Genomic DNA, 25,782 nt, shown 5'->3' with positions numbered 1-25,782 from the left:
TAGGTAAAGGCTTTCGAATTATGACTCAAAATTCAGTGGTAATAAAAGTAAAATCTGATAAATTTTACTACATAAAAATTTTTATAAATTTTGTATAACAACAAAACAACAAATGATAAACTTGAAAAAAGTATTCACAATACATGTCACAATGAAAAAAATCTCACATTTATAATGAACTCTTAAAAATTTGGGGGGAAAAGACCAAAAATCCTATAGAAAAATAGTAAGAAGATATAAACACACTTAACAGAGATATAAAGATGGCCCTTAAATATTTGAAAACATACCCAACTTCACTCATAATAGGGCAAATATAAATTAAAACTACAGTAAGAAACAAATTCTCACACATCAGATCAGTGAACATTTTAAAGCTGACCAGTAACAAAGATTCTCCCCTTGACCAAACTCTAGCCGGCTCCCTGAGCCCTCTCCTTCATTAGGCCTCAATCTTGACCTACAAAGAGTTGAACAAGACACTAATGTAGTTTCTAGCAGCTCACGGCCACAGCCCTAGGATGACCCTAGCACCCCTTAAAGTGCTTGCCTGAGAAAAGTCAAGGCTGCCAAAAGAATATATTGTTTGTTCCAGCTAAAACCTGAAGAATGGGCCCCTGTCTCCCAGTCTCTGTGGGAGAAGGTGGAAGCCTAACCGAGATGTGTTTCACATGGACCAAGCCCCCTTGCTTTTTGTAATTTTTCACTTCCTTGCTTCTTCTGAGCCCCTGTTCATCCCCCTTCCCAGTCCCTCTTTCTCCCTTTACAATGCCCAGTGACCCCTGTACACATGGAAGCTGAGTTCAGTTCACAATGGATTCTTTTCTCCATTACAACAGTATATTACTGATTGAAATCTGTCCATACCACTTTAATTAGTGTCCAGTTTTGTTTATCTTTGATACCATATATACTCTGTTAGCAAGGCTGTGAACAAAAAAACAGGAACTCTCATCCACTGCTGGTGGGAATGCAAAATGATACAATCCTCTGGAAATGAATTTGACATTACCTAACAAAACCACATGTGTATTTTCCCTTTGACCCAGCAATCTCACTTCTAGGAATTTATCCTGAAGGTGTACTTCAAACAATGTGAAAATACATACACACAAGGTTATTCTTTTAAGGATTATCTGTAACTGCAAAATACTGGAATCTATCTAAATGTCCAAACACAGGAGATTAGCTGGATAAACTATCTTCACACACACAAAAAAGCACTTTGCAACTGTGAAAAATAATGATAAGCAGACATACACATTTTAAAAAAATTTTTAATAAAAAATTTTCCTTTTCATATGATACATATACATGTGAGAAAGGGAAAATTTTATATATATATGTATGTCATAAGAAATAGAAAAAAATTTAATGGTATATCTGCCTATCATCAAAAAAATAAACACAGTGACTATAAAGAAGAAAATACTGAAGTCAGTTTACCTGTAAGAGGTGGCATGGGGAATAAAAATGGAAGGAACACAGGAGGGAGTGAAACTTCTGAGTATACCGAATTGGCTATGGGTACCTATTTACAGAAAAATTAGAATGGCTATCCAGATTTACACATGGCTTGCAGAGATCAACACAAATATTTCCTTTTTTTTTTTTTTTGCAGTACGTGGGCCTCTCACTGTTGTGGCCTCTCCTGTTGCGGAGCACAGGCTCTGGACGCGCAGGGCCAGCGGCCATGGCTCACGGGCCCAGCCGCTCCGCGGCATGTGGGATCCTCTCGGACAGGGGCACGAACCCGTATCCCCTGCATCAGCAGGCGGACTCTCAACCACTGCGCCACCAGGGAAGCCCAACACAAATATTTCTGCATATTTATGCCATAATTTGGGGTAACCTTTTATGTTGACTTTCCCTGTTTACTATTATAATTACTACCTTTACAATGAACCAGTCTTGCTTTTTTCCTTGGTTTATTTTTACCACATTATTACAACTGACATAGCTCTTATACCACACAAATGTAATGAAAACCAATAATGATGCACAAGGTCAGGAAAAAGCTAAAAGCAGAGGACAAAGAAAAGCAAAAATCACAAAAACATTCTGGGCTGCAATTCAAAAATCATTCACCGAATAAAGGTACTCTTCTACAAACTTTCATAAACTCAACTTTGCATAAATTTGTGTTTATGTTATGCAAATAACTTTAATCTAATTATATCCCATCATATCTTTCTGACAGATAAAAGGAAGGCAGTGTTAGTCTTATTTTTCCCAAAGAAAAATAACTATACAAATAATTGTGCTATAGCCCACCAATTAACTTTTATTATACTTGCCACAGTTTGACAAACCAGAAAATTGAAACTTGGAACTACTACCTTCTATTCTCCACCCAACCAATGTCTAGCTACATTATTTGCCTATTTATTCAAGGAAAAGGAGGTTCTTTACTGTGTTACCTCTTGACTATTTGCTAAACTCTAATGGGTTTGGATGAGATTATACACACAGAAATGTTTATATGAAATTTTTTTAAGAAAACGTTGAAATTATTTAGTGAAATTATACCAAGCTTTTTCTCACCAAACTTACTCAAGTGTAAATAATTCACAAATCTAGCTAGGCCAATGCCCATGTCTAAAAGTCTCCCAAACTTATCTTCAAAAATGTTCCTATGTACAAACATAAGACTATGATGTACTGAGCAAGAGGATTCTTACCTAAATTTATATTCTAAAATAGAAACAAATGTATAGATTCATTATACTAAATACACAGAAAGTAAATAGTTTAAGAAAAAAGGCAAGGTGGGATAGATATATAAATATCATTTTTAATAGATTTAAGCCAAAATGTGTTCATCTCTGTACTTGAAGACTAAGCTGACATTAAGAGTCATTTCATTTTAAAGTTGGACTCCAGAAACCACTTCCCCTATACTGTGCAATCAACTAGTGTCGATTCTCAAAGCAACAAATGCTTCTGATGCTGGGCTTCCCTGATGGCACAGTGGTTGAGAGTCCACCTGCCAATGCAGGGGACACGGGTTCATGCCCCGGTCTGGGAAGATCCCACGTGCCACGGAGCAGCTGGGCCCGTGAGCCATGGCCGCTGAGCCTGCACATCTGGAGCCTGTGCTCCACAACGGGAGAGGCCACAACGGTGAGAGGCCCACGTACCGCAAAAAAAAAAAAAAAAAAAAAATGCTTCTGATGCTTTTAACACCTTATCACTAAAAATCATTCATAACTAGTGCTCTCGTTAATTTATAAAAATCACCTCCAAATTTCAAATAGAGAATCTTATTACACAGACATGTGTGAACCATAACTATAACAAGACAGATTCAAAGAAACAAACAAATAAGCAAATAATTGTATAAGTAGTCAAAAAATAAAAGGCAGGCCAAGAAGAGAATCTGAGTTTCTGAATTACAACTTCCACTCCGACATCAATTCTTCTTCACACCAGCAGAGAATAACAGAAAGAGAACTAGATAAGAAATTGGAAGCCCTGCATCCCAACCAGCACCAATTCCACAACTTACCAGTCACATCCCCTTAGATAGTAAACCACTCTGGATATATTAGGTTCACCTTTCGTGAAACAGTGTTAGAGATTCCTGGATCTGCTACCTTTTCATTGGTTTAATCCATTCACTTATTACTAAATACTTAACACTGCAACTCAGTTCGAGTCCCAATTGATGGGTGATTCATTTAGTATAAAACCAGGAATACCAAGGCAGAGGAGTGCCATATTGCAATTCCAGTTCAATGTTCTTATCACGTATCAATGATAGGAACGAAAGCCTTGAATTAAGCAATTTAGAAAATATTCACACAGTGAGACACCCCAAAGAACTAAATAGCATGTCTTAAAAGTTTTTTAAGAATATATGAGAAATAGAAATTTACTTATCAAACACTTCTGTGTTCCAGAGCTATTTTCCACTTCCATTCTAAAGCTAGTAGTACCAATTTATTCAGGAAAGGCTGAGAGGTGAGAAGAAAAGAGGAAAAAGGTGTATTTCAGAACTATCTCAAAAATCATACAGAAAAGGAGGAATATTTTAAGTAACTAGGTTTTTTTTTTTGTAACTCACAACCTCCATACAGATAACATACATGTCTAGTAACCATTGATCACAGGTAACAAATATCCTGGGGGGCAGGATTTAGAGAAGATTCACAAATCCAGATGTTACAATGCAAAAAGCTCAACACAGCATTGCAACTAAGCTTCACTATTCAAACATCAAAATTCACTCCTTAATCAAATATTGATTAACACTTTCATAGAATCCACAGATCTGATTTCCAATCTCATCACTATCAGTTAAGAGTAAAACTTTGTACATCCCAACTCTACTATTAACCATCCCAACCAACCTACCTGGTCAAAATTAAAATCATGAAATTAGCTTGTTAAAACCAGAAACATCTCAGGCTTAATTATAAATAATAAATTTAATAAGAATCTAGAGGCTATTTTCACAGAACAGTGTAAATCCAGAAATGAATATATGCAGCCTTTTCGAATCTGAAGCACACAATGAAAAAAATGTCACCTTTTGAAAGTTGCTTTGGTGCAAAGTGGTAAATATGGAAAAAAGAGAATGCTAAATTAGCCTTTTAGTTCATATTAATTTACTTTTATACCCATCAGAAATCTCTATTACCAATTAACTACAAAAATTTCAGGAAGATGATTTTTTTATATTAAAACATCAAAATAAAAATTCTTAGGAGTATCCTTAAAGTATTATTATGTTCTTGTTTCACTTTGATTTATCACTCTAATCATATCCTGACAAACAAAGGGAGCAGATGTTTTGGCATCCTCACAGAGATTTAAAACTCTTAGTGCTGCCATCCCTACCCCCATCCAAACACACACACTCACTCATAGATGGATTTCAAAGAAAATAACAAAGGCTTATCAGCATCTTTAGATGAATGCTATTAGCACAGTGAGCTCACATCACCAGAAGCTGCTGGAAAGGACTACTGTTTAGCTGGGAGGTTTCTGGAAATACGTTGCAGGTCAAAACAGCACTAGGCCCAGGGAGCTAAAAATATCTCTGGGAAGGCTGAACTCTGGACCTAAATAAGTGGCTGGGCCAAGCAATTACAACATCTCTCCAACTTCTAATTACTTCTGTAAGGACCAAGCTGTACAAAACATGAATAGCTGAGGTACTTTCTAATCACTGGAAATCAGAGTGGTGCTCAGTATAGTGGACTGGATGGCACATATTTGGGCTTGGGTCCCAACTCTGTGACTTACTTGGTCATGACTCCAGCATTTCACTTCATATATCTAATGCCAAGGGATAAAGCAAATAACCTAGAGTCTCTCTGAAGCTTTAAAAACTATGACTCTCCATAGGTAAAATAGTCATATGCTGTAGCAAAACTTTCCTTATACTAAACTAGCCCATTCATGATTTAAAAACATGAAGTCCGAGCCACAGCAATCAGAGAAGAAAAAGAAATAAAAGGAATCCAAATCGGAAAACACGAAGTAAAACTGTCACTGTTTGCAGATGACATGATACTATACATAAAAAAATCCTAAAGATGCCACAGGAAAACTACTGGTGCTGATCAATGAATGCGGTAAAGCTGCAGGATACAAAATTAACGCATGAAATCTCTTGCATTCTTACACACTAACAATAAAAGATCAGAAAGAGAAAATAAGGAAACAATTCCATTTATCAGTGCAACAAAAAGAATAAAGTACCTAGGAATAAACCTACCTAAGGAGGCAAAAGACTTGTATGCAGAAAACTGTAAGATAATGATGAAAGAAATCAAAGATGACACAAAGATGGAGAGATAAACCATGTTATTGGACTGGAAGAATCAATATTGTGAAAATGACTCTACTACCCAAAGCAATCTACAGATTCAGTGCAATCCCTACCAAATTACCAATGGCACTTTTCACAGAATTAGAACCAAAATTTTTTAAATTTTTATGGAAACACAAAAGACCCTGAATAGCCAAAGCAATCTTGAGAAAGAAAAACAGAACTGGAGGAATCAGGCTCCCTGACTCCAGACTAAACTACAAAGCTACAGTAATCAAGACAGTATGTATGGTACTGGCACAAAAACAGAAATATAGATCAATGGAACAGGATAGAAAGCCCAGAGATAAACCCACATACCTATAGTCAACTAACCTAAGACAAAGGAGGCAAGGATATACAATGGAGAAAAGACAGTCTCTTCAATAAGTGGTGCTGGGAAGACTGGACAGCTACATGTAAAAGAATGAAATCAAAACACTTCCTAACACCATACACAAAAATATTCTCAAAATGGATTAGAGACCTAAATGTAAGGCCAGGCACTATAAAACTCTTACAGGAAAACATAGGCAGAACACTCCATGACATAAATCACAGCAAGATCCTTTTTGACCCACCTCCTAGAGAAATGGAATTAAAAACAAAACTAAACAAATGGGACCTAATGAAACTTCAAAGCTTTTGCACAGCAAAGGAAACACTAAACAAGACGAAAAGACAACCCTCAAAATGGGAGAAAATATTTGCAAACGAATCAATGGACAAAGGATTAACCGCCAAAATATATAAACAACTCATGCAGCTCAATATTAAAAAAACAAACAACCCAATCCAAAAATGGGCAGAAGACCTAAATAGACATTTCTCCAAAGAAGACCAACAGATGGCCAAGAAGCACATGAAAAGCTGCTCAACATCACTAATTATTAGAGAAATGCAAATCAAAACTACAATGAGGTATCACCTCACACCAGTCAGAATGGCCATCATCAAAAAAATCTACAAACAACAAATGCTGGAGAGGGTGTGGAGAAAAGGGAAGCCTCTTACACTGTTGGTGGGAATGTAAATTGATACAGCCACTGTGGAGAACAGTATGGAGCTTCCTTAAAAAACTAAAAATAGAACTACCATACAACACAGCAATCCCACTCCTGGACATATACCCAGAGAAAACTGTAATTCCAAAAGATACATGCATCCCATGTTCACTGCAGCACTATTTACAATAGCCAGGACATGGAAGCAACCTAAATGTCCAACAACTGAGGAATGGATAAAGAAGATGTGGTACGTATATACATTGGAATATTACTCAGCCATAAAAAGGAACAAAATTGTGCCATTTGCAGAGACATGGATAGACCTAGAGTCTGTCATACAGAGTGAAGTCAGTCAGAAAGAGAAAAACAAATATTGTGTATTAACCCATATATGTGGAATCTAGAAAAATGGTACAGATGAACGTATTTGCAAAGCAGAAATGGAGACACAGACGTAGAGAACAAATGTATGGACACCAAGGGGGTATGTGGGGAGTGGGATGAACTGGGAAATTGGGACTGACATATATATACTACTACGTATAAAATAGATAACTAATGAGAACAGACTGTATAGCACAGGGAAATCTACTCAGTGCTCTGTGGTGACCTTATGGGAAGGAAATCCAAAAAAGAGGGGATATATGTATACATATAGCTGATTCACTTTTCTGTACAGCAGAAACTAACACAACATTGTAAAAAACAAAACAAAACAAAAAACACAAACATCTTGGTGAAAAAAGTCATTCTCATCTCCCAGGCATTTTATCATTAATACTAAATATGTATTTACACATGAAGACATATGTAATATGTATGCTATGAATGATGCCAACTTGGAACTAAGTAACTAGCACCCTCTAAATTGTGAAATACACAGAAGGGGGCTCCTTTACTACCATCCTCAGTTTTGTCTAATGGCTGCTAAATGGCCTTAATCAAATGGAAAGCTTAATACTATAAAACAAGCAAAGCTTGTGTTATCAGAATATATAATTTATCTTTCAAAGTTTCAAGTAATAAAATGCTGTGAACCCCTATGCTAAGATTATCACCAAAAATGGGCAGTATTAAAATGTAAAAAGACAAATTAAGAATATGGTTTCTTGGCAGGTTATGAGAATGGCTTTTACCAGTAAATTACTTTGTTTCTGCTGGCAGCTGTGTACCACATCTTAAAAATAGGTTGGCTCTTTAACATTTACCCCCATCCTACACACACACACACACACACACACACACACACACACACACAAAATCACCCAGCAGTCTAAATTACATTGATAGTTTTAAGGGTTCATAGACTTGGGCATCACACCTGAGCCAGTTTCAAGTGACTAGAAAACCCCTTCACTTCCAGCCAAGAGAGGGAAAGCTGGTTACTCAGATAACATCAGCCCAAAGCATGTTCTCCATAGGCACTCATTAGTTCCAGGCTATGGCAGAAACCACCAAATCATCATACTTGGTTTAATCCTGTTAAACCAAGCCAGACAACCTACTGTTCCTTTCACTTGCCCTATGCTCTTCTTTCATGCCATTGCTCAGGATATTTCCTCTGTATCCCTGTATTCAGCCACATACATCATGCTTCTTGAAATCCAAAATCAACTCAAAACTTGCAGGCTCCTCTTTTGCCTCCTTAAACCCTTAAAGAACTGTGTTGATCCCATTGACACTACTATATACGTTGTTTGAACTTTTATCCTACCTCTGATCATAATTAATGTGACCTTACTAGGTTACAAACTCTTTATAACCTTATTTACCCTTGCTGAGCTGAACCCATTACTTGACTGATTAACAAAAGCTGGGTAATGACAAGGGAAACTGGTTTATACTAAGTCTGAGAGTTAAGAAAGTGGAATCTTAGAGTGAAGTAAGTCAGAAGGATAAAAACAAATACCGTATGCTAACACATATATATGGAATCTAAAAAAAAAAAATGTCATGAAGAGATTAGTGGTAGGATGGGAATAAAACACAGACCTACTAGAGCATGGACTTGAGGATATGGGGAGGGGGAAGGGTAAGCTGTGACGATGTGAGAGAGTGGCAGGGACATATACACACTACCAAATGTAAATTAGATAGCTAGTGGGAAGCTGCAGCATAGCACAGGGAGTTCACCTCTGTGCTTTGTGACCACCTAGAGGGGTGGGATAGGGAGGGTGGGAGGGAGGGTGACACAAGAGGGAAGAGTTATGGGAACATATGTATATGTATAACTGATTCACTTTGTTGTAAAGGAGAAACTAACACATTATTGTAAAACAGTTATACTCAAATAAAGATGTTAAAAAAATAAAAAATAAAAAAAAATAAAAGCATGTCCACATTTTGGTTGGAACAAGGCCCTTTTTAAAAAAAAAAAAAGAAAAAAAAAGAAAGTGGAATCTTGCATCTTCTACCAGTATCCATGAAACAGTAACAGGCTAGCTTGTTAATCTGCAAGTAGGATAAAATTTCAGACCCTTCACAGTTCTTGACAATCCAAAGAGTAAATGGCAGGGAAAAAGGAAGAGACGGAGGATAAACTTTCCTTATCTTTTGATCATTAAGTTTTGAATATTTAAAATTACCAAAACTTATTTTTTATTTTACCTTAAATATTTAGAAACCAATACATAACTCTTATATTAAAATATATATATATAACTCATATAAAAAATTAGCTGGGTGCTACTATATAAGTGATAAGAATAAATGTGACATCTGAATTCTTAGAGTATTTTAAAACTGATCAGATAAAGCAATCAAGTAAGTAAATAGCATTATTCCTCCAACTGAAAAGGTTTCTCTAGTAAGAAAGGAAAGGTCCACTCACCTATCCAACCAAATCAACCAAATTAACCTAAACAATCAATGAAATGTCCCTGTTTAATTTCCTTCACATCCTAAATATGCTTGAATGACAAGCTACATAAATTAGTACTGATATGCTACCTTCTGGTATCTGACAATTAAGCTATTAAATATAAAATAATCAGCATTCATGTGCACAGGAAAAAGGATAAAAGCAGAAACTACTGATGAGGAGCATAAGTTGAAACACATTTTCTAGAGGGCAATTTTGGAAATATAAACCAAAGCCTTTGGCAATGCAATTTTATTTTTCATCATTTATCCTAAAGAAATAATTAATGATGTGTGCAAAGATTTAACTTTAAAAATATCTACTACAGTGTTATTTATATTATTTCCAACTTTTGTCATTATGAACATCAAAGAATAAGAAACTGGTTAATTAATCCACAGGATCTCTTACAGTGAAATACTGTCAAGCCACTAAAAGGTATGTGCATAGCATATTTACTGAAATGAAAAATTGTTTATAACGTAGCAAGTGGAAAAAAATGTTCTAAATCTGTGTGTACAGCATAATCCTACTTTAAAAAGCTATTTGCTTATATACACATTAAAAGAACCAGCTCTGCATACAGAAATATTATTTTTTATTTTCTTCTTTTGCTTATCTGTATTTTCCTACAATGTTTTAGGTGTATAATTTAAAATACATGTATTTTAAGAGTAAACATATTAATTAATGATTGCTGAATTTGAGTGACTACTTATATAATCAGTATTCTAACTCCATAAAGACTGTGAGTGATATAAAAACATATAAAGAGACTAGTTTAAGAAGTCAGAAAACAGAAAAAGGATAAGGAGGCAGTTAATTCTACAGAAAACCCAAAACAAGATGGTTACTACAAATGAACATTAAATTTAGCACTGGGCTTCCCTGGTGGCGCAGTGGTTGAGAGTCCGCCTGCCGATGCAGGGGACACGGGTTCGTGCCCCGGTCTGGGAAGATCCCACATGCCGCGGAGCGGCTGGGCCCGTGAGCCGTGGCCGCTGAGCCTGCGCGTCCGGAGCCTGTGCTCCGCGACGGGAGAGGCCACAACAGTGAGAGGCCCCGTGTACCACAAAAAAAAAAAAAAAAAAAAAAAAAAAAAAAAAAATTTAGCACTGAAATTCCTGGCAGCTTATCATCATAGAGAATCTGTATACTCTCATACTATTTGATAAGAGAAAAATATATTAATTCTTCACAACAGAAAGTGCCCTGAGAATTTAAGAACAGAAATAGCTTTTTGTCTCAAGAGGAAATTTCTCTAGGCTCTTATATGAACATCAAAATAAACTGAACCTTCAACAGAGATCTTACTAAAAATATTTATTGACCCTCAAACTGCCAATGAATTATAATTCAATATCAAGAGGTATTATTTATAAGAATCAAAAATTTTAAAACTAGAAGAATGGAACATTTGATGAGCCTTTAGTTGGTCTATGATGTATGCATGTAAAAAACCTGTAAAAGTACATGGCATGGAGAAAGCACTCAATGCTGGTTTTCTTTCCCTCTCACTTAACCAAATCTGAAAATTGATTTAAGTCAACACCACACAAGTTAGAGACAAAGAGGTCAATCCAATATAGTAAAGAAACATTTACTAAACACCTCCAATGTGACAAAAGGAGAAAATACATATTGAAATTATTTCAGAAAGCTTTTTATAAAAGAAACATTACATTTTCCCCCAAAGTATTATTACATTATCAAGTTCATTTCAAAACCGGAACTCAAAACTCATTAAAAGCATTTCGAAATGAACAGTTGAAAAATGGTTGAGAACACTGCAGCCAGCTTAGCCAGCTCTATTATCATAAAATTAATCAACAGTATCCTAATTAACATCTTGAAATAAGCTCCCAAGGGAAACCCATCAGCCTGCCAAAAAAAAATGTTAAAAAAACATTAAAAAAAAAAAACTGATGCATACTTCATAAACTTTCAAAACACCTACAAAATGTTTCTCTACAAGGTCACTAAATAAAGAGCTTCCACTTGGTGTCTTTAAATCTCTCCACAAACTGGTGTGAACATGTAGGGTACATCAATGTACTGATAAATGCAATCACAAAAAGGCTTTTTAATCAGATAAAATAACCACTATGCCCCTTTACATTGGTCCTTGCCAGAAATGAGATTTAATTCTCATTTGAAACTTTTGTTTCTAAGGAGTTGTCCCTTTTCTGTGCTTCAAGATAATGTACATATTTTTTAAAAGAGCCTAAATTACTGATCTAAAAACTCTAAGTTGATACATTCAAGAAAAAACAGGAAACTAGACAAAGATAAACTATAAAAAGAAAAATTGTGCCTTTAATTAAATCACTTAGAAATTACAGTTTAGTAAAGAAAGTACATTCAGTTACAAAATGACTTCAAAAGGTTCAAAGTCAACTAAACTTTTAAACTTAGAGCAATGGTAACAGAACACAAATGGCAGATACTTCATAATGGGACAGTATGCTGCTGGCCTTAAGAACGCTGAAGTTCTCTGTTTACCAGAGAAAAAAAAAAACAGAACACTAATTTTGCCCCTCGTTTCTTTGTAAAGGAATATCCAAAAAGAAGAAAAAAAAGAGTTCAATTTCATTCTAGCCCATTTAGTAATAGACTGACATCTTTGAGTGGTTTAAAACAATACTGTGGGGCTTCCCTGGTGGCGCAGTAGTTAAGAATCCACCTGCCAGTGCAGGGGACACGGATTCAAGACCAGGTCCGGGAAGATCCCACATGCCATGGAGCAACTAAGCCCATGTGCTGCAACTACTGAGCCTATACTCTAGAGCCCGCGAGCCACAACTACTAAGCCCGTGTGCCACAACTACTGATGCCCGTGTGCCTAGAGCCCGTGCTCCGCAACAAGAGAAGCCACTGCAACGTGAAGCCCACGCACCACAACAAAGAGTAGCCGCCGCTTGCTGCAACTAGAGTAAGCCCGCACACATCAACGAAGACCCAACACAGCAAAAAATAAATTTATATTAAAAAAAATTTATAAACTAATAGTGTGAATAAGAACAAGCAGATGATTATCTCTTTTCATTTCCAATCTCCTTCCATTTAAAGGAAACAAAATGTTCCCCTGTTTACAGAAACACTATCCTTCCATCAACTCTGATCAGTGTACTATTTCATTTATTTCAATTTTTTTTTTTTTTAGCTTCTGTGATTATTACTCATAACCATTATCACTGTTTTCAAGTGCTCAGCAAACAGACAGAAAGGCTACTATTACCAGACCCTGTGCTGAGCAGAGGGGATCAACAGTAAGATCCGTTGCCACATTCCATAAGGCAGAGGGCCTGGTCTTTTCAAAAATGGGATGCCATGAAAAATATAAGATGGGGAAGTGATTGTCTAAAATAAAATACATGAAATACATGGACATATATACACACCAAATGTAAAATAGATAGCTAGTGGGAAGCAGCCGCATAGCACAGGGAGATCAGCTCAGTGCTTTGTGTCCACCTAGAGGGGTGGGAGGGAGACTCAAGAGGGAGGAGATATGGGAATTTCTGTTTATGTTTAGCTGATTCACTTTGTGATACAGCAGAAACTAACACACCATAGTAAAGTAATTATACTCCAAAAAAGATGTTAAAAAAGAATAAAAAATAAAAGAGCTAAACTGATACAAACTACTATATATAAAATAGATAAACAAGGTTCTACTGTACAGCACAGGGAACTATATTCAATAGCCTGTGATAAACCACAATGGGAAAGAATATGAAAAAGAACATATATACGTATAACTGAATCACTTCTCTGTACAGCAGAAATTTTAAATCAACTATACTTCAACACAAAATTTTAAATCACTTATTTCAATTTTTAATGTTATATTTAAACTTTTATCTTTGATTAAGGACTTCCTTCAAAACATTGCTACTGGGCTTCCCTGGTGGCGCAGTGGTTGAGAGTCCGCCTGCTGATGCAGGGGACGTGGGTTTGTGCCCCAGTCTGGGAAGATACCACATGCCGCAGAGCGGCTGGGCCCGTGTGCCATGGCTGCTGAGCCGGCGCGTCCGGAGCCTGTGCTCTGCAACTGGAGAGGCCACAACAGTGAGAGGCCCGCGCACCGCAAAAAAAAAAAAAAGAACATTGCTACTACACAGAGAAAACCAACTGCCCAAATGCCTGGGCTCTTCCTTCTCACTTCCAAAATCTGCCAGTCAACGACCTGCACATATATCCTGAGGGCTCTGTTGCTTCTTTCTTACCTGACACTCGGTTGTCACATATGCTCCTACACCAGTATTTCGTCAATAATTATTATCAGTTAATTTTAATTAGGGAAAAAATGATTCCCAAATGCCATATATTGAAAAATTAAGAATTGTACATTCTAATACAAGGCTCCTTCACAAATCACCTCACTTGCCTGAGTTACGCCATTCCAGATCCTTGATATGTGTTCTCACCAGGAAAACACATTTAAGTTTCCTTTCATCAGCTTATTGATTGAACTTCTAAGGCTTCCTTCCATTTTTCCTCTACTGAGCTAACCACTTTCATTTATAGAACTCAGTTACTAAAAGTCCACATCTTTTTATCAAACTAAATAAATAAATATGATATGAGATAATCTCTTCCTAATCTTACCTGATTTAAACAGGTCAAATATAACTCAATATTATAAAACAAGTTAAAATTTACTTAGGCTTATAAGAGATACTCACATCCCTGTCTGCCAGTAACAGCACTGACTTAAATACTTCCAAGAGACCTGAGGTAATTTCTAAACTTCCTTAATTTTTTATCAAGAATAGTGCCAAAGAAAGTGGGCCACCTTAAAATTGCATCCTATTCTTCATCTCATTATTGAGCTCCTCTAAGTCTGTTCTTTCAACATTAAAGAACCTATCATACCTAATTCTGTTAATAAGTATCAAACAGAATTCATGCTTTACCAGGCTTCCTTTAAAAGCAAATAGCACCCCCATTCTCCTAGAGGTTCATCATTCTCTTTTCCTCACACTACACCAATCCATCAGTGGGAACAATTCGAAAGGAGAACCCAACTCAGTTCACTTCCCACCTGTGGATTATATTACCTACAGACCTATGTTTCTTTAAGAATGAAAAAGAAAAATTGGTTAGAGATGCTGACAGAAGCAACATTTATACACATGAAAAGACTGATTGAAAGTATGTAAGGAAAATCAGCAAAGATGGTTGCTTAAAAGCACCCTAGATGCTATTACAGAAGAGAGTTAAGACCCTGAGACAGAGGGGTAAAAGAAGCTATAAGAGGATAGAGAGTCCATTTAGAAGCAACCACACTCCACAAATCTGTACCGTCTTATCAACCTTTACTATTTATGTGACTGAATCTTCCAGTTTCTCTATGAAGAAAAGAATAATATGGGAGAAAAACTGTTTGCAAACATATCTTCAAATAGTAGGCTCTAAAAGATATAAACTTAAAAACTAAAATAGATTCATATGAATAATAATTAAGTTATGACATACTGTACAGAGATCCTTATATTGCAGCTTTTGGAATTTTGTATCTGTGTTTCCTGCACATAGTTCCACATAACCAAGAACAACTTGAAACACGGTATTATGAATGGCTTGGGTGAAGTGCATATGAAGTTGATCCATTGCTGTCTATGGAAAGAAAAAACATACAACATAATCTCTTATTATTAAAATAAATAAATTTCAACAGATTTTAAAAACACAGGAAAAAATGTTTACCAATTTTAGCTACAGCACAAATAGCTATTATACACAGAATTATAAGTGTTGATTATTTGCAAATAACCAGAACATCGTACCACTACAGATAAATCTGAATTGTGAACACTGCTCTGTTGCTCTGTATTTATCACTGGTACCCATCCTGCCTTTTCCCAAACATGTCATGCATCATCACACCTTTGGATGACTTCTGCCATCATTCCTTTACATTGTTCAGGATACTCAATGGTCATCTTCTCAGAGAAGCCTTTCCTGACTATCCTATATAAATCAGTACTTTGCATCACTCTATCCACTTACACTGATTTATTTCTTTAATGTTTGTCTCCCTCACTAGAAGGTAAGATACATGAGGGCCTATATCCAGGTGCCTGAAGCAATGCACATAGTAGGTACCAATAAATATTTAATGAGTGAAAGAATTCACCTAATGGGGGAAATCAGAAGTAATAGTTGTATTTTCAAAGGTTTTTAAACATGTTCCTCGAAATTACCAATGTCTTCCTTCTAGTATTTTTCCCTAGGTATAGCTTTAGATATTAAAAACTAATAAAATACAATAAATAACCAAACTTCTTTATTCTTATTATAAAATGTAAATAGAGTTTAAATAGTTTGGTAAAGTCTTCAATTTCCTTCTAAGACAAGAGAGCATTTAAGGGAAGAAAACATTTACACCTATCATGTTTGGATGTTCTCTAGAAAAATGTATAATCTTATATGTGCAGAAGATGTAATTAATTTTCAAACTGTGGCCTCTACTTCAAATTTTTCAAGGAAGCCCTTGAGCAGTAAGAGTATGTAAAGCCATGCATCATGCGAGCAGTGAGGACATTCTGAGGATAATAGAATTCTTTGAAAAATCTGATAAATGCAACGGACCTATTTTACAACAAATGTACACAATGCACAAAAGTTTACATACCACTTTGAGGGAGTCATGATGGCCCATCTAGGAACCATGAGGCTCCAAATTTAGAAGTTCTTATTCGGGACCAAGAGTTGAGGTAAAAAAGACTACAATTCTCTCCCACTGAATTATCTCATAATACACATTTTTAAAAAACTACATAGAATGGTGAAAATATTAAACCTGAGAAACACTTCAAAGTTTAAAACAGACTTCTATAATGCTTTAATCACACTACATATACTCTGAGCCTATGAGATCATGTTACTATTGTTAATAGAACATAAAAATTTACTTTGTTAAATGAAACTTTTTAAGCACACTATATTAATAATAATATTCAAACTTAAGCAATCATGAAGATCAACAGATTCCTGATTAAGAAAAAAGAAAACATCTTTTCAAAACTAACCTGTGTTTTTCCAAGAAGTCGATAAGCTTGTTGAACCTTGGTATAATGGTTAATGTCAAAATTCTTGCAGATTTTGGACAGAGCAACATCCAACTGTTCCTGTATTATTAAAAGAGGAGGCAAGAGGTGGTTAAGGAATTATATTTTCAAGGTAGTAAGAAGAAAATATTAAGACTAATTTCTCACTTTTAACTAATATCTAAATACATTTACTATTACACTGGATTTAATACTCAAAAACAAATTTAAATAAAAATATAAATAAATTATAATTCTTATTACCAGCTATACTCAAGTTTATTGAGATGTTATTAATATACGAGTTTTTAAAAAACCATGCCTAGTGTTTCAAGGGACACAAAATAATTATCATAGTCTCTAAAGGAATTTTAGTTTTTAATATTATTTAACTATGTTTCCTCAAGCATCTGCTAAAATCTTACAATTATATGAACTGAGTTTGTAGGACTACTGAAAAATAAAACAATCCTTCTGTAAATCACTGAAAAGCATTGATAATTTTCAAGAAAACTACACTGACCTTAAAAGTACATACCTCAAGTTACTGCCCTTTTATATGTAAATGTACTAACTTTGTTTATGGGTTTCTATCTCAATGATTTCATTGAGATAAATATTATTCTGTACTTATATAGAAAATTATAAGAATGAACGAAGCTGAGCTTTGAAAGTCCTCATTAAAATATTCACGTGATTATTTACTTAAGGGATTTTCAAAGCAGTTCTATTTATGTTTATCAAATAAACTATCATTCTTACAATTAGGAAATAATTGCATTTATGATCAAAAACTACTTTCAAAAAAGTCATTTGAAATTCTAGCTTCAACTTTTCTAAGTACTCTCATCAGGAAAACAATAAAATAAAGTACCAGAAGGAACCAAATGATTCTTATTAAGTTTATTTAAATGAGCACTCTGCTTTGCAAAGATTCTGAGGAAAGAGATGAACTCTGAATAAATGTAGGAGGAAAAGGCTTTATGCTCATAATAACATAGCTTTTCCTTTCCAGTTTCTACATATTTGATGAATTGTATGAGATATTATTATGAGGTTTAAGAATTTAGGAGGGTTATCATCAACCAATAATCATTCTTAAATAAATAAACTCACTAAACTAAAAAGGAGTAGCAGCTGATAATCAAAAAATAATTAATACATGGTTAAGTATTTTGCCTATAGTTTATAGGAGAACACACCTATGACTAACAGTTCAGGGATCCTGCTGGATATGGTAATATTTTAAAATACTCTTTTCAGATCCCACAATTCCTAAAGTATTATTGAGAGTACAAGTAAATTAACTTGACCATGCAGATATTCCAAATGAAAAACACAAAGTATAGTGATGTAGAAACACTGATAATAACATGAAAGTCAAAACATAAGATGCATCTATGCTATTCAAAAACCTCTGAAAAGAAAAAGTCATTTAACTTCATATATAATTCTTCTTACCTCAATTTGCTCTAAAGTATCTTGCAGCTTTGAATTCAGTTCACTATTAAATAAAACAGAATTAGGTGTGTCAATCTTTAAAAGAGACAAACTGAATAATTAAATGCACAGATCAATACCTTGAGCAGTAAGTTGTGCTGCTGATCCTACAGACAGTACAAAAAGGCAAGAAAAATAAATAAAAGGAAAAGAATTAGAAAGGAAGAAATAGAAGAGTCATCACTAGCAGCAACAGGATTGTGCGGGCAGAAAATCCTGAAGAATCTATAGATAAAACTAAGAATTAAATACTGATAGCAAGTTTTAAAGATAATAAGTATAACAGATTAAAAGTAAAATGTCAAAAATAAAATTAATCTCTATATATTAGAAACAAGGAATTAGACAATGAAAGTTTTTAAAATACAATTTCAAAAAACCAAATACCTGGGAATAAATCAAATAAAAAATATACAATACAAAATACAGCTAAAATAAAGAAGACTTAACCACAGAGACGTATATACCACGTAAACAGACTAAAATCTTCAATATTGTTGATACCAGTTCTCACCAAAATGATCTCCTAGAATAACTGAAATTCTAATCAAAACCCCAGAAGGTTTTTCAATGTAGAAACTGACAAGCTGCTTCTAAAATTTATGTGGAAACTCAAAGGGCTAAGACCAGTCAAGAATAGTGTGAAGGGGCTTCCCTGGGGGCGCAGTGTTTGAGAGTCTGCCTGCCAATGCAGGGGATATGGGTTCGTGCCCCGGTCGGGGAATAGCCCACATGCCGTGGAGCGGCTAGGCCCGTGAGCCATGGCCGCTGAGCCTGCGCGTCCGGGGCCAGTGCTCCGCAACGGAAGAGGCCATAACAGTGAGAGGCCCATACTAAAATAGGTTAAGGCTTATTATAAAGTTACAGCAATAAGATAGTGTGGTACTTATTATAAGGATACATAAACAGATCAACAGAACAGAATAAAAACAAACCGTAAAAGCCTTAAAGATACTTGACAAAGGAGATATCCAATTGGCCAATAAAACATATAAATATGCACTCAATCAGGCATTCAGGAAATGCAAATTAAAACTGCAGTAAGATACTATAACAAACGACCAGAACGGCTAAAAATATTTTTTAAAAATTAAAAATGACATCAACAAATGTTGGCAAGGATGTAGAACAAAAGGAATACGCAATTCAATCCTGGAGGAAGGGAAAACTGATAGCACCTCTTGGGAAACTGTTAACACCTCCTAAAACTCAACACAAATACTCTATGTCGAAGATGGCGGAAGAGTAAGATGCGGAGATCTCCTTCCTCCTCACAGAGACATCAGAAATACATCTACACGTGGAACTTCTCCTAGAACACCCACCGAACGCTGGCAGAAGACCTCAGACCTCCCAAAAGGCAAGAAACTCCCCACGAACCTGGGTAGGGCAAAAGAATAAACACAGACAAAAGAATAGGGGACAGGACCTGCACCAGTGGGAAGGAGGTGTGAAGGAGGAAAGGTTCCCACACACTAGAAGCCCCTTCGCTGGCGGAGACTGTGGGTGGCGGAGGGGTAAGCTCCGGAACCGTGGAGGAGAGCACAGCCACAAGGCGCGGAGGGCAAAGCGGAGAGACTGCCGCACAGAGCATCGGTGCCAACCGGCACTCACCAGCCGGAGAGGCTTTTCTGCTCCCCCGCCGCGGCGGGCGGGGGCCGGGAGTTGAGGCTCGGGCTCCAGTCGGATCCCACGGAAAGGACTGGAGTTGGCAGAGTGAAAACAGCCTGAAGGGGTTAGTGCACCACGGCTGGCCGGGAGGGAGTCCAGTTGAAGTCTGGAGCTGCCAAAGAGACAAGAGACCTTTTCTTCCCTCTTTGCTTCCTGGGCGCAAGGAGAGGGGATTAAGCGCGCCGCTTAAAGGAGCTTCAGAAACGGGCGCGGAGCTGCCGAAGAGACAAGAGACTTTTTCTTGCCTCTTTGCTTACAGGGGCGCGAGGAGAGGGGATTAAGGGCACCAGGTAAAGGAGCTCCAGAAACGGGCGCGAGCCGCGGCTGTCGGCACGGACAGTAGAGATGGGTGTGGGACGCTAGGGTTGCTGCTGCCACCACCAAGAGGCCTGTGTGCGAGCACAGGTCACTCTCCACACCGCTCCTTCCGGGAGCCCGTGCAGCCCGCCACTGCCGGGGTCCCGGGATCCAGGGACAGCTTTCTCGGGAGAACGCACGGCGCGCCTCGGGCCGGTGCAGCATCACGCCAGCCTCTGCCGCTGCGGGCTCGCCCCACATCCGTGCCCCTCCCTCCCCCCCGGCCTGTGCCAGAGCCCCCGAATCAGCTGCTCCTTTAACCCTCTCCTGCCTGAGTGAAGGGCAGACGCCCTCGGACGACCTACACGCAGAGGCGGGGCCAAGTCCAAAGCTGAACCCCAGGAGCTGTGCGAACAAAGAGGAGAGAGGGAGGTCTCTCCCAGCAGCCTCAGAAGCGGCTGATTAAAGCTCCACAATCAACTTGAAGTGCCCTGCATCTGTGGAAAACCTGAATAGACAACGAATCATCCCAAGTTGAGGAGGTGGACTTTGGGAGCAAGATATACTATTATTTTCCCCTTTTTTCTTTTTGTGAGTGTGTATGTGTGTGCCGCTGTGTGAAATTTTGTCTGTATAGCTAGCTTTCCTTTCACCATTTGTCCTAGGGTTAGACCGACCCGTTTTTCTTTGTTTTTTTTTTTTTAATAGAAATTTTTCTTCTTAATAATTACTTTTTTTTTTTTTTTTTTTTTTTTTTGTGGTATGCAGGCCTCTCGCTGTTGTGGCCTCTCCCGTTGTGGAGCACAGGCTCCAGATGCGCAGGCTCAGCGGCCATGGCTCACGGGCCCAGCCGCTCCGCAACATGTGGGATCTTCCCAGACCGGGGCACGAACCCGTGTCCCCTGCATCGGCAGGCGGATTCTCAACCACTGCGCCACCAGGGAAGCCCTACTTTTTATTTTAATAACTATACTTTATCCTACTTTATTTTGTCTTCTCCCTTTCTTTCTTCCTTCCTTTCTTCCCTCCTTCCCTTTCTTCCTTCCTTCCTCGCTTCTTTCCTCCCTTCCTTCCTCCCTTTCTTCCTCTCCTCCTTCATTCCTTCCTTTCTTGCTTTCTTCCTTCCTTCATTTTTTCCTTCCTTTCTTCCTTCCTTCCTCCCTTCCTTTCTTCCTTCCCTCCCTCCTTCCTTCCTTCCTTCCCTCCCTCCTTCCTTCCTTTCTATTTTTTCTCCCTTTTATTTTGAGCCGTGTGGACTAAAGGCTCTTGGCGCTCCAGCCAGGCACCAGGGCTGTGTCTCTGAGGTGGGAGAACCAACCTCAGGACACTGGTCCACAAGAGACCTCCCAGCTCCACGCAATATCAAATGGCGAAAATCTCCCAGCCATGTCCATCTCAACACCAAGACCCAGCTTCACTCAAGGACCAGCAACGAACAGTGCTGGACACTCTATCCCCAACAAAGAGCAAGACAGGTCTACAGCCCCATCCATTAGCAGAGAGGCTGCCTAAAATCATAATAAGGTTACTACCATCCCCAAACACACCACCAGACATGGACCTGCCCACCAGAAAGACAAGATCCAGCGTCATCCACCAGAACAGAGGCACTAGTCCCCCCAACCAGGAAACCTACTCAACCCACTGAACCAACCTTAGCCACTGGGGACAGCCACCAAAAACAACAGGAACTACGAACTTACAGCCTGCAAAAAGGAGACCCCAAACACAGTAAGATAAGCAAAATGAGAAGACAGAAAAACACACAGCAGATGAAGGAGCAAGATAAAAACACACCAGACCTGACAAATGAAGAGGAAATAGGCAGTCTACCTGAAAAAGAATTCAGAATAATATAGTAAAGATGATTCAAAATCTTGGAAACAGAATAGACAAATTGCAAGAAACAGTTAACAAGGACCTAGAAGAAATAAGGAGGAAGCAAGCAACGATAAGCAACACAATAAATGAAATGAAAAATACTCTAGATGGGATCAATAGCAGAATAACTGTGGCAGAAGGACGGATAAGTGACCTGAAAGATAAAATAGTGGAAATAACTACTGCAGAGCAGAAGAAAGAAAAAAGAATGAAAAGAACTGAGGACAGTCTCAGAGACCTCTGGGACAACATTAAATGCACCAACATTCGAATTATAGGGGTCCCAGAAGAAGAAGAGAAAAAGAAAGGGACTGAGAAAATATTTGAAGAGATTATAGTTGAAAACTTACCTAATATAGGAAAGGAAGTACTCAATCAAGTCCAGGAAGCACAGAGAGTCCCATACAGGATAAACCCAAGGATAAACATGCCAAGACACATAATAATCAAACTGTCAAAATTAAATACAAAGAAAACATATTAAAACCAGCAAGGGAAAAACAACAAATAACACACAAGGGAATCCCCATAAGGTTAACAGCTGATCTTTCAGCAGAAACTCTACAAGCCAGAAGGGAGTGGCAGGACATATTTAAAGTGATGAAGGAAAAAAACCTACAACCAAGATTACTCTACCCAGCAAGGATCTCATTCAGATTTGATGGAGAAATTAAAAGCTTTATAGACAAGCAAAAGCTGAGGGCTTCCCTGGTGGCGCAGTGGTTGGGGGTCCGCCTGCCGATGCAGGGGGCGCGGGTTCGTGCCCCGGTCCGGGAGGATCCCACGTGCCGCGGAGCGGCTGGGCCCGTGAGCCATGGCTGCTGGGCCTGCGCGTCCGGAGCCTGTGCTCCGCAAAGGGAGAGACCACAGCAGTGAGAGGCCCGCCTACCACAAAAAAAAAAAAAAAAAAAAAAAAAAAAAAAAAAAAAAGCTGAGACTTCAGCACCACCAAACCAGCTCTACAACAAATGCTAAAGGAACTTCTCTAGGCAAGAAACACAAGAGAAGGAAAAGACCTACAAGAACAACGCAAAACAATTAAGTAAATGGTAATAGGAACATACATATCAATAATTACCTTAAATGTAAATGGATTAAATGCTCCCACCAAAACACACAGACTGGCTGAATGGATACAAAAACAACACCCATATATATGCTGTCTACAAGAGACCCACCTCAGACCTAGGGACACATACAGACTGAAAGTAAGGGGATGGAAAAAGATATTCCATGCAAATGGAAATCAGAAGAAAGCTGGAGTAGCAATTCTCATATCAGACAAAATACACTTTAAAATAAAAACTATTACAAGAGACAAAGAAGGACACTACATAATGATCAAGGGATCGATCCATGAAGAAGATATAACAACTGTAAATAGTTATGCACCCAACATAGGAGCACCTCAAAACATAAGGCAAATACTAACAGCCATAAAAGGGGAAATCGACAGTAACACAATCATAGTAGGGGACTTTAACACCCCACTTTCACCAATGGACAGATCATCCACAATGAAAATAAATACGGAAACACAAGCTTTAAATGATACATTACACAAGATGGACTTACTTGATATTTATAGGACATTCCATCCAAAAACAACAGAATACACATTTTTCTCAAGTGCTCATGGAACATTCTCCAGGATCAATCATATATTGGGTCACAAATCTAGCCTTGGCAAATTTAAGAAAATTGAAATCGTATCAAGTATCTTTTCTGACCACAACGCTATGAGACTAGATATCAATTATAGGAAAAGATCTGTAAAAAATACAAACACATGGAGGCTAAACAATACACTACTTAATAATGAAGTGATCACTGAAGAAATCAAAGAGGAAATCCAAAAATACTTAGAAACAAATGACAATGGAGACACGACGGCCCAAAACCTATGGGATACAGCAAAAGCAGTTCTAAGAGGGAAGTTTATAGCAATACAATCCTACCTTAAGAAACAGGAAACATCTCGAATAAACAACCTAACTTGGCACTTAAAGCAATTAGAGAAAGAAGAACAAAAAAACCCCAAATTTAGCAGAAGGAAAGAAATCATAAAGATCAAATCAGAAATAAATGAAAAAGAAATGAAGGAAACAATAGCAAAGATCAATAAAACTAAAAGCTGGTTCTTTGAGAAGATAAATAAAATTGATAAACCATTAGCCAGACTCATCAAAAAAAAAAGGGAGAATACTCAAATCAATAGAATTAGAAATGAAAAAGGAGAGGTAACAACTGACACTGCAGAAATACAAAAGATTATTAGAGATTACTACAAACAACTGTATGCCAATAAAATGGACAACCTGGAGAAATGGACAAATTCTTAAAATGTACAAGCTGCCGAGACTGAACCAGGAAGAAATAGAAAATATGAACAGACCAATCACAAGCACTGAAATTGAAACTGTGATTCAAAATCTCCCAACGAATAAAAGCCCAGGACCAGATGGCTTCACAGGCGAATTCTATCAAACATTTAGAGAAGAGCTAACACCTATCCTTCTCAAACTCTTCCAAAAGATAGCAGAGGGAGGAACACTCCCAAACTCATTCTATGAGGCCACCATCACCCTGATACCAAAACCAGACAAAGACGTCACAAAGAAAGAAAACTACAGGCCAATATCACTGATGAACATAGATGCAAAAATCCTCAACCAAATATTAGCAAACAGAATCCAACAGCACATTAAAAGGATCATACACCATGATCAAGTGGGGTTTATTCCAAGAATGCAAGGATTCTTCAATATACGCAAATCAATCAACGTGATACACCATATCAACAAACTGATGGAGAAAAACCATATGATCTACTCAATAGATGCAGAGAAAGCTTTTGACAAAATTCAACACCCATTTATGATAAAAACCCTGCAGAAAGCAGGCATACAGGGAACTTTCCTCAACATAATAAAGGCCATATGTGAAAAACCCACAGCCAGCATCATTCTCAATGGTGAAAAGCTGAAACCATTTCCACTAAGATGAGGAACAAGACAAGGTTGCCCACTCTCACCACTCTTATTCAACCTAGTTTTGGAAGTTCTAGCCACAGCAATCAGAGAAGAAAAGAAATAAAAGGAATCCAAATCGGAAAAGAAGTAATGCTGTCACTGTTTGCAGATGACATGATACTATACATAGAGAATACTAAGGATGCTACCAGAAAACTACTAGAGCTAATCAATGAATTTGGTAAAGTAGCAGGATACAAAGTTAATGCACAGAAATCTCTGGCATTCTTATACACTAATGATGAAAAATCTGAGAGTGAAATTAAGAAAACACTCCCATTTACCACTGCAACAAAAAGAATAAAATATCTAGGAATAAACCTACCTAAGGAGACAAAAGACTTGAATGCAGAAAACTATAAGACACTGATGAAAGAAATTAAAGATGATACAAATAGGTGGAGAAATATACCATGTTCTTGGATTGGAAGAATCAACATTGTGTAAATGACTCTACTACCCAAAGCAATCTACAGATTCAGTGCAATTCCTATCAAACTACCAATGGCATTTTTTTACAGAACTAGAACAAAAAATTTCACAATTTGTATGGAAACACAAAAGACCCCAAATAGCCAAAGCAATCTTGAGAATGAAAAATGGAGCTGGAGGAATCAGGCTCCCTGACTTCAGACTATACTACAAGGCTATAGTAATCAAG

General features: G+C 37.4%; 1 protein-coding gene across 4 annotated transcripts in view; it reads right to left on the bottom strand.

Annotated features, from left to right (window-relative positions):
• Positions 1–25,782, bottom strand: part of VPS50 (VPS50 subunit of EARP/GARPII complex) — a 142,583-nt gene that overhangs the window by 72,403 nt on the left and 44,398 nt on the right. For all 4 annotated transcript variants that reach the window (XM_059073917.2, XM_067042500.1, XM_059073918.2 and 1 more), the window contains 3 exons: positions 18,202–18,244; positions 16,723–16,821; positions 15,167–15,307 (listed from right to left, as the gene is read on the bottom strand). In XM_059073917.2, coding sequence (XP_058929900.1) covers positions 15,167–15,307; positions 16,723–16,821; positions 18,202–18,244 — 283 coding nt within the window. The remainder of the gene's footprint in view (positions 1–15,166; positions 15,308–16,722; positions 16,822–18,201; positions 18,245–25,782) is intronic.

Source organism: Kogia breviceps, chromosome 9, assembly GCF_026419965.1.
Source record: "Kogia breviceps isolate mKogBre1 chromosome 9, mKogBre1 haplotype 1, whole genome shotgun sequence".
NCBI classification, from domain to species: Eukaryota; Metazoa; Chordata; class Mammalia; order Artiodactyla; family Physeteridae; genus Kogia; species Kogia breviceps.
The sequence above is the reverse complement of the archived record's forward strand: the minus strand, read 5'-3'. Positions and strand labels throughout refer to the sequence as shown.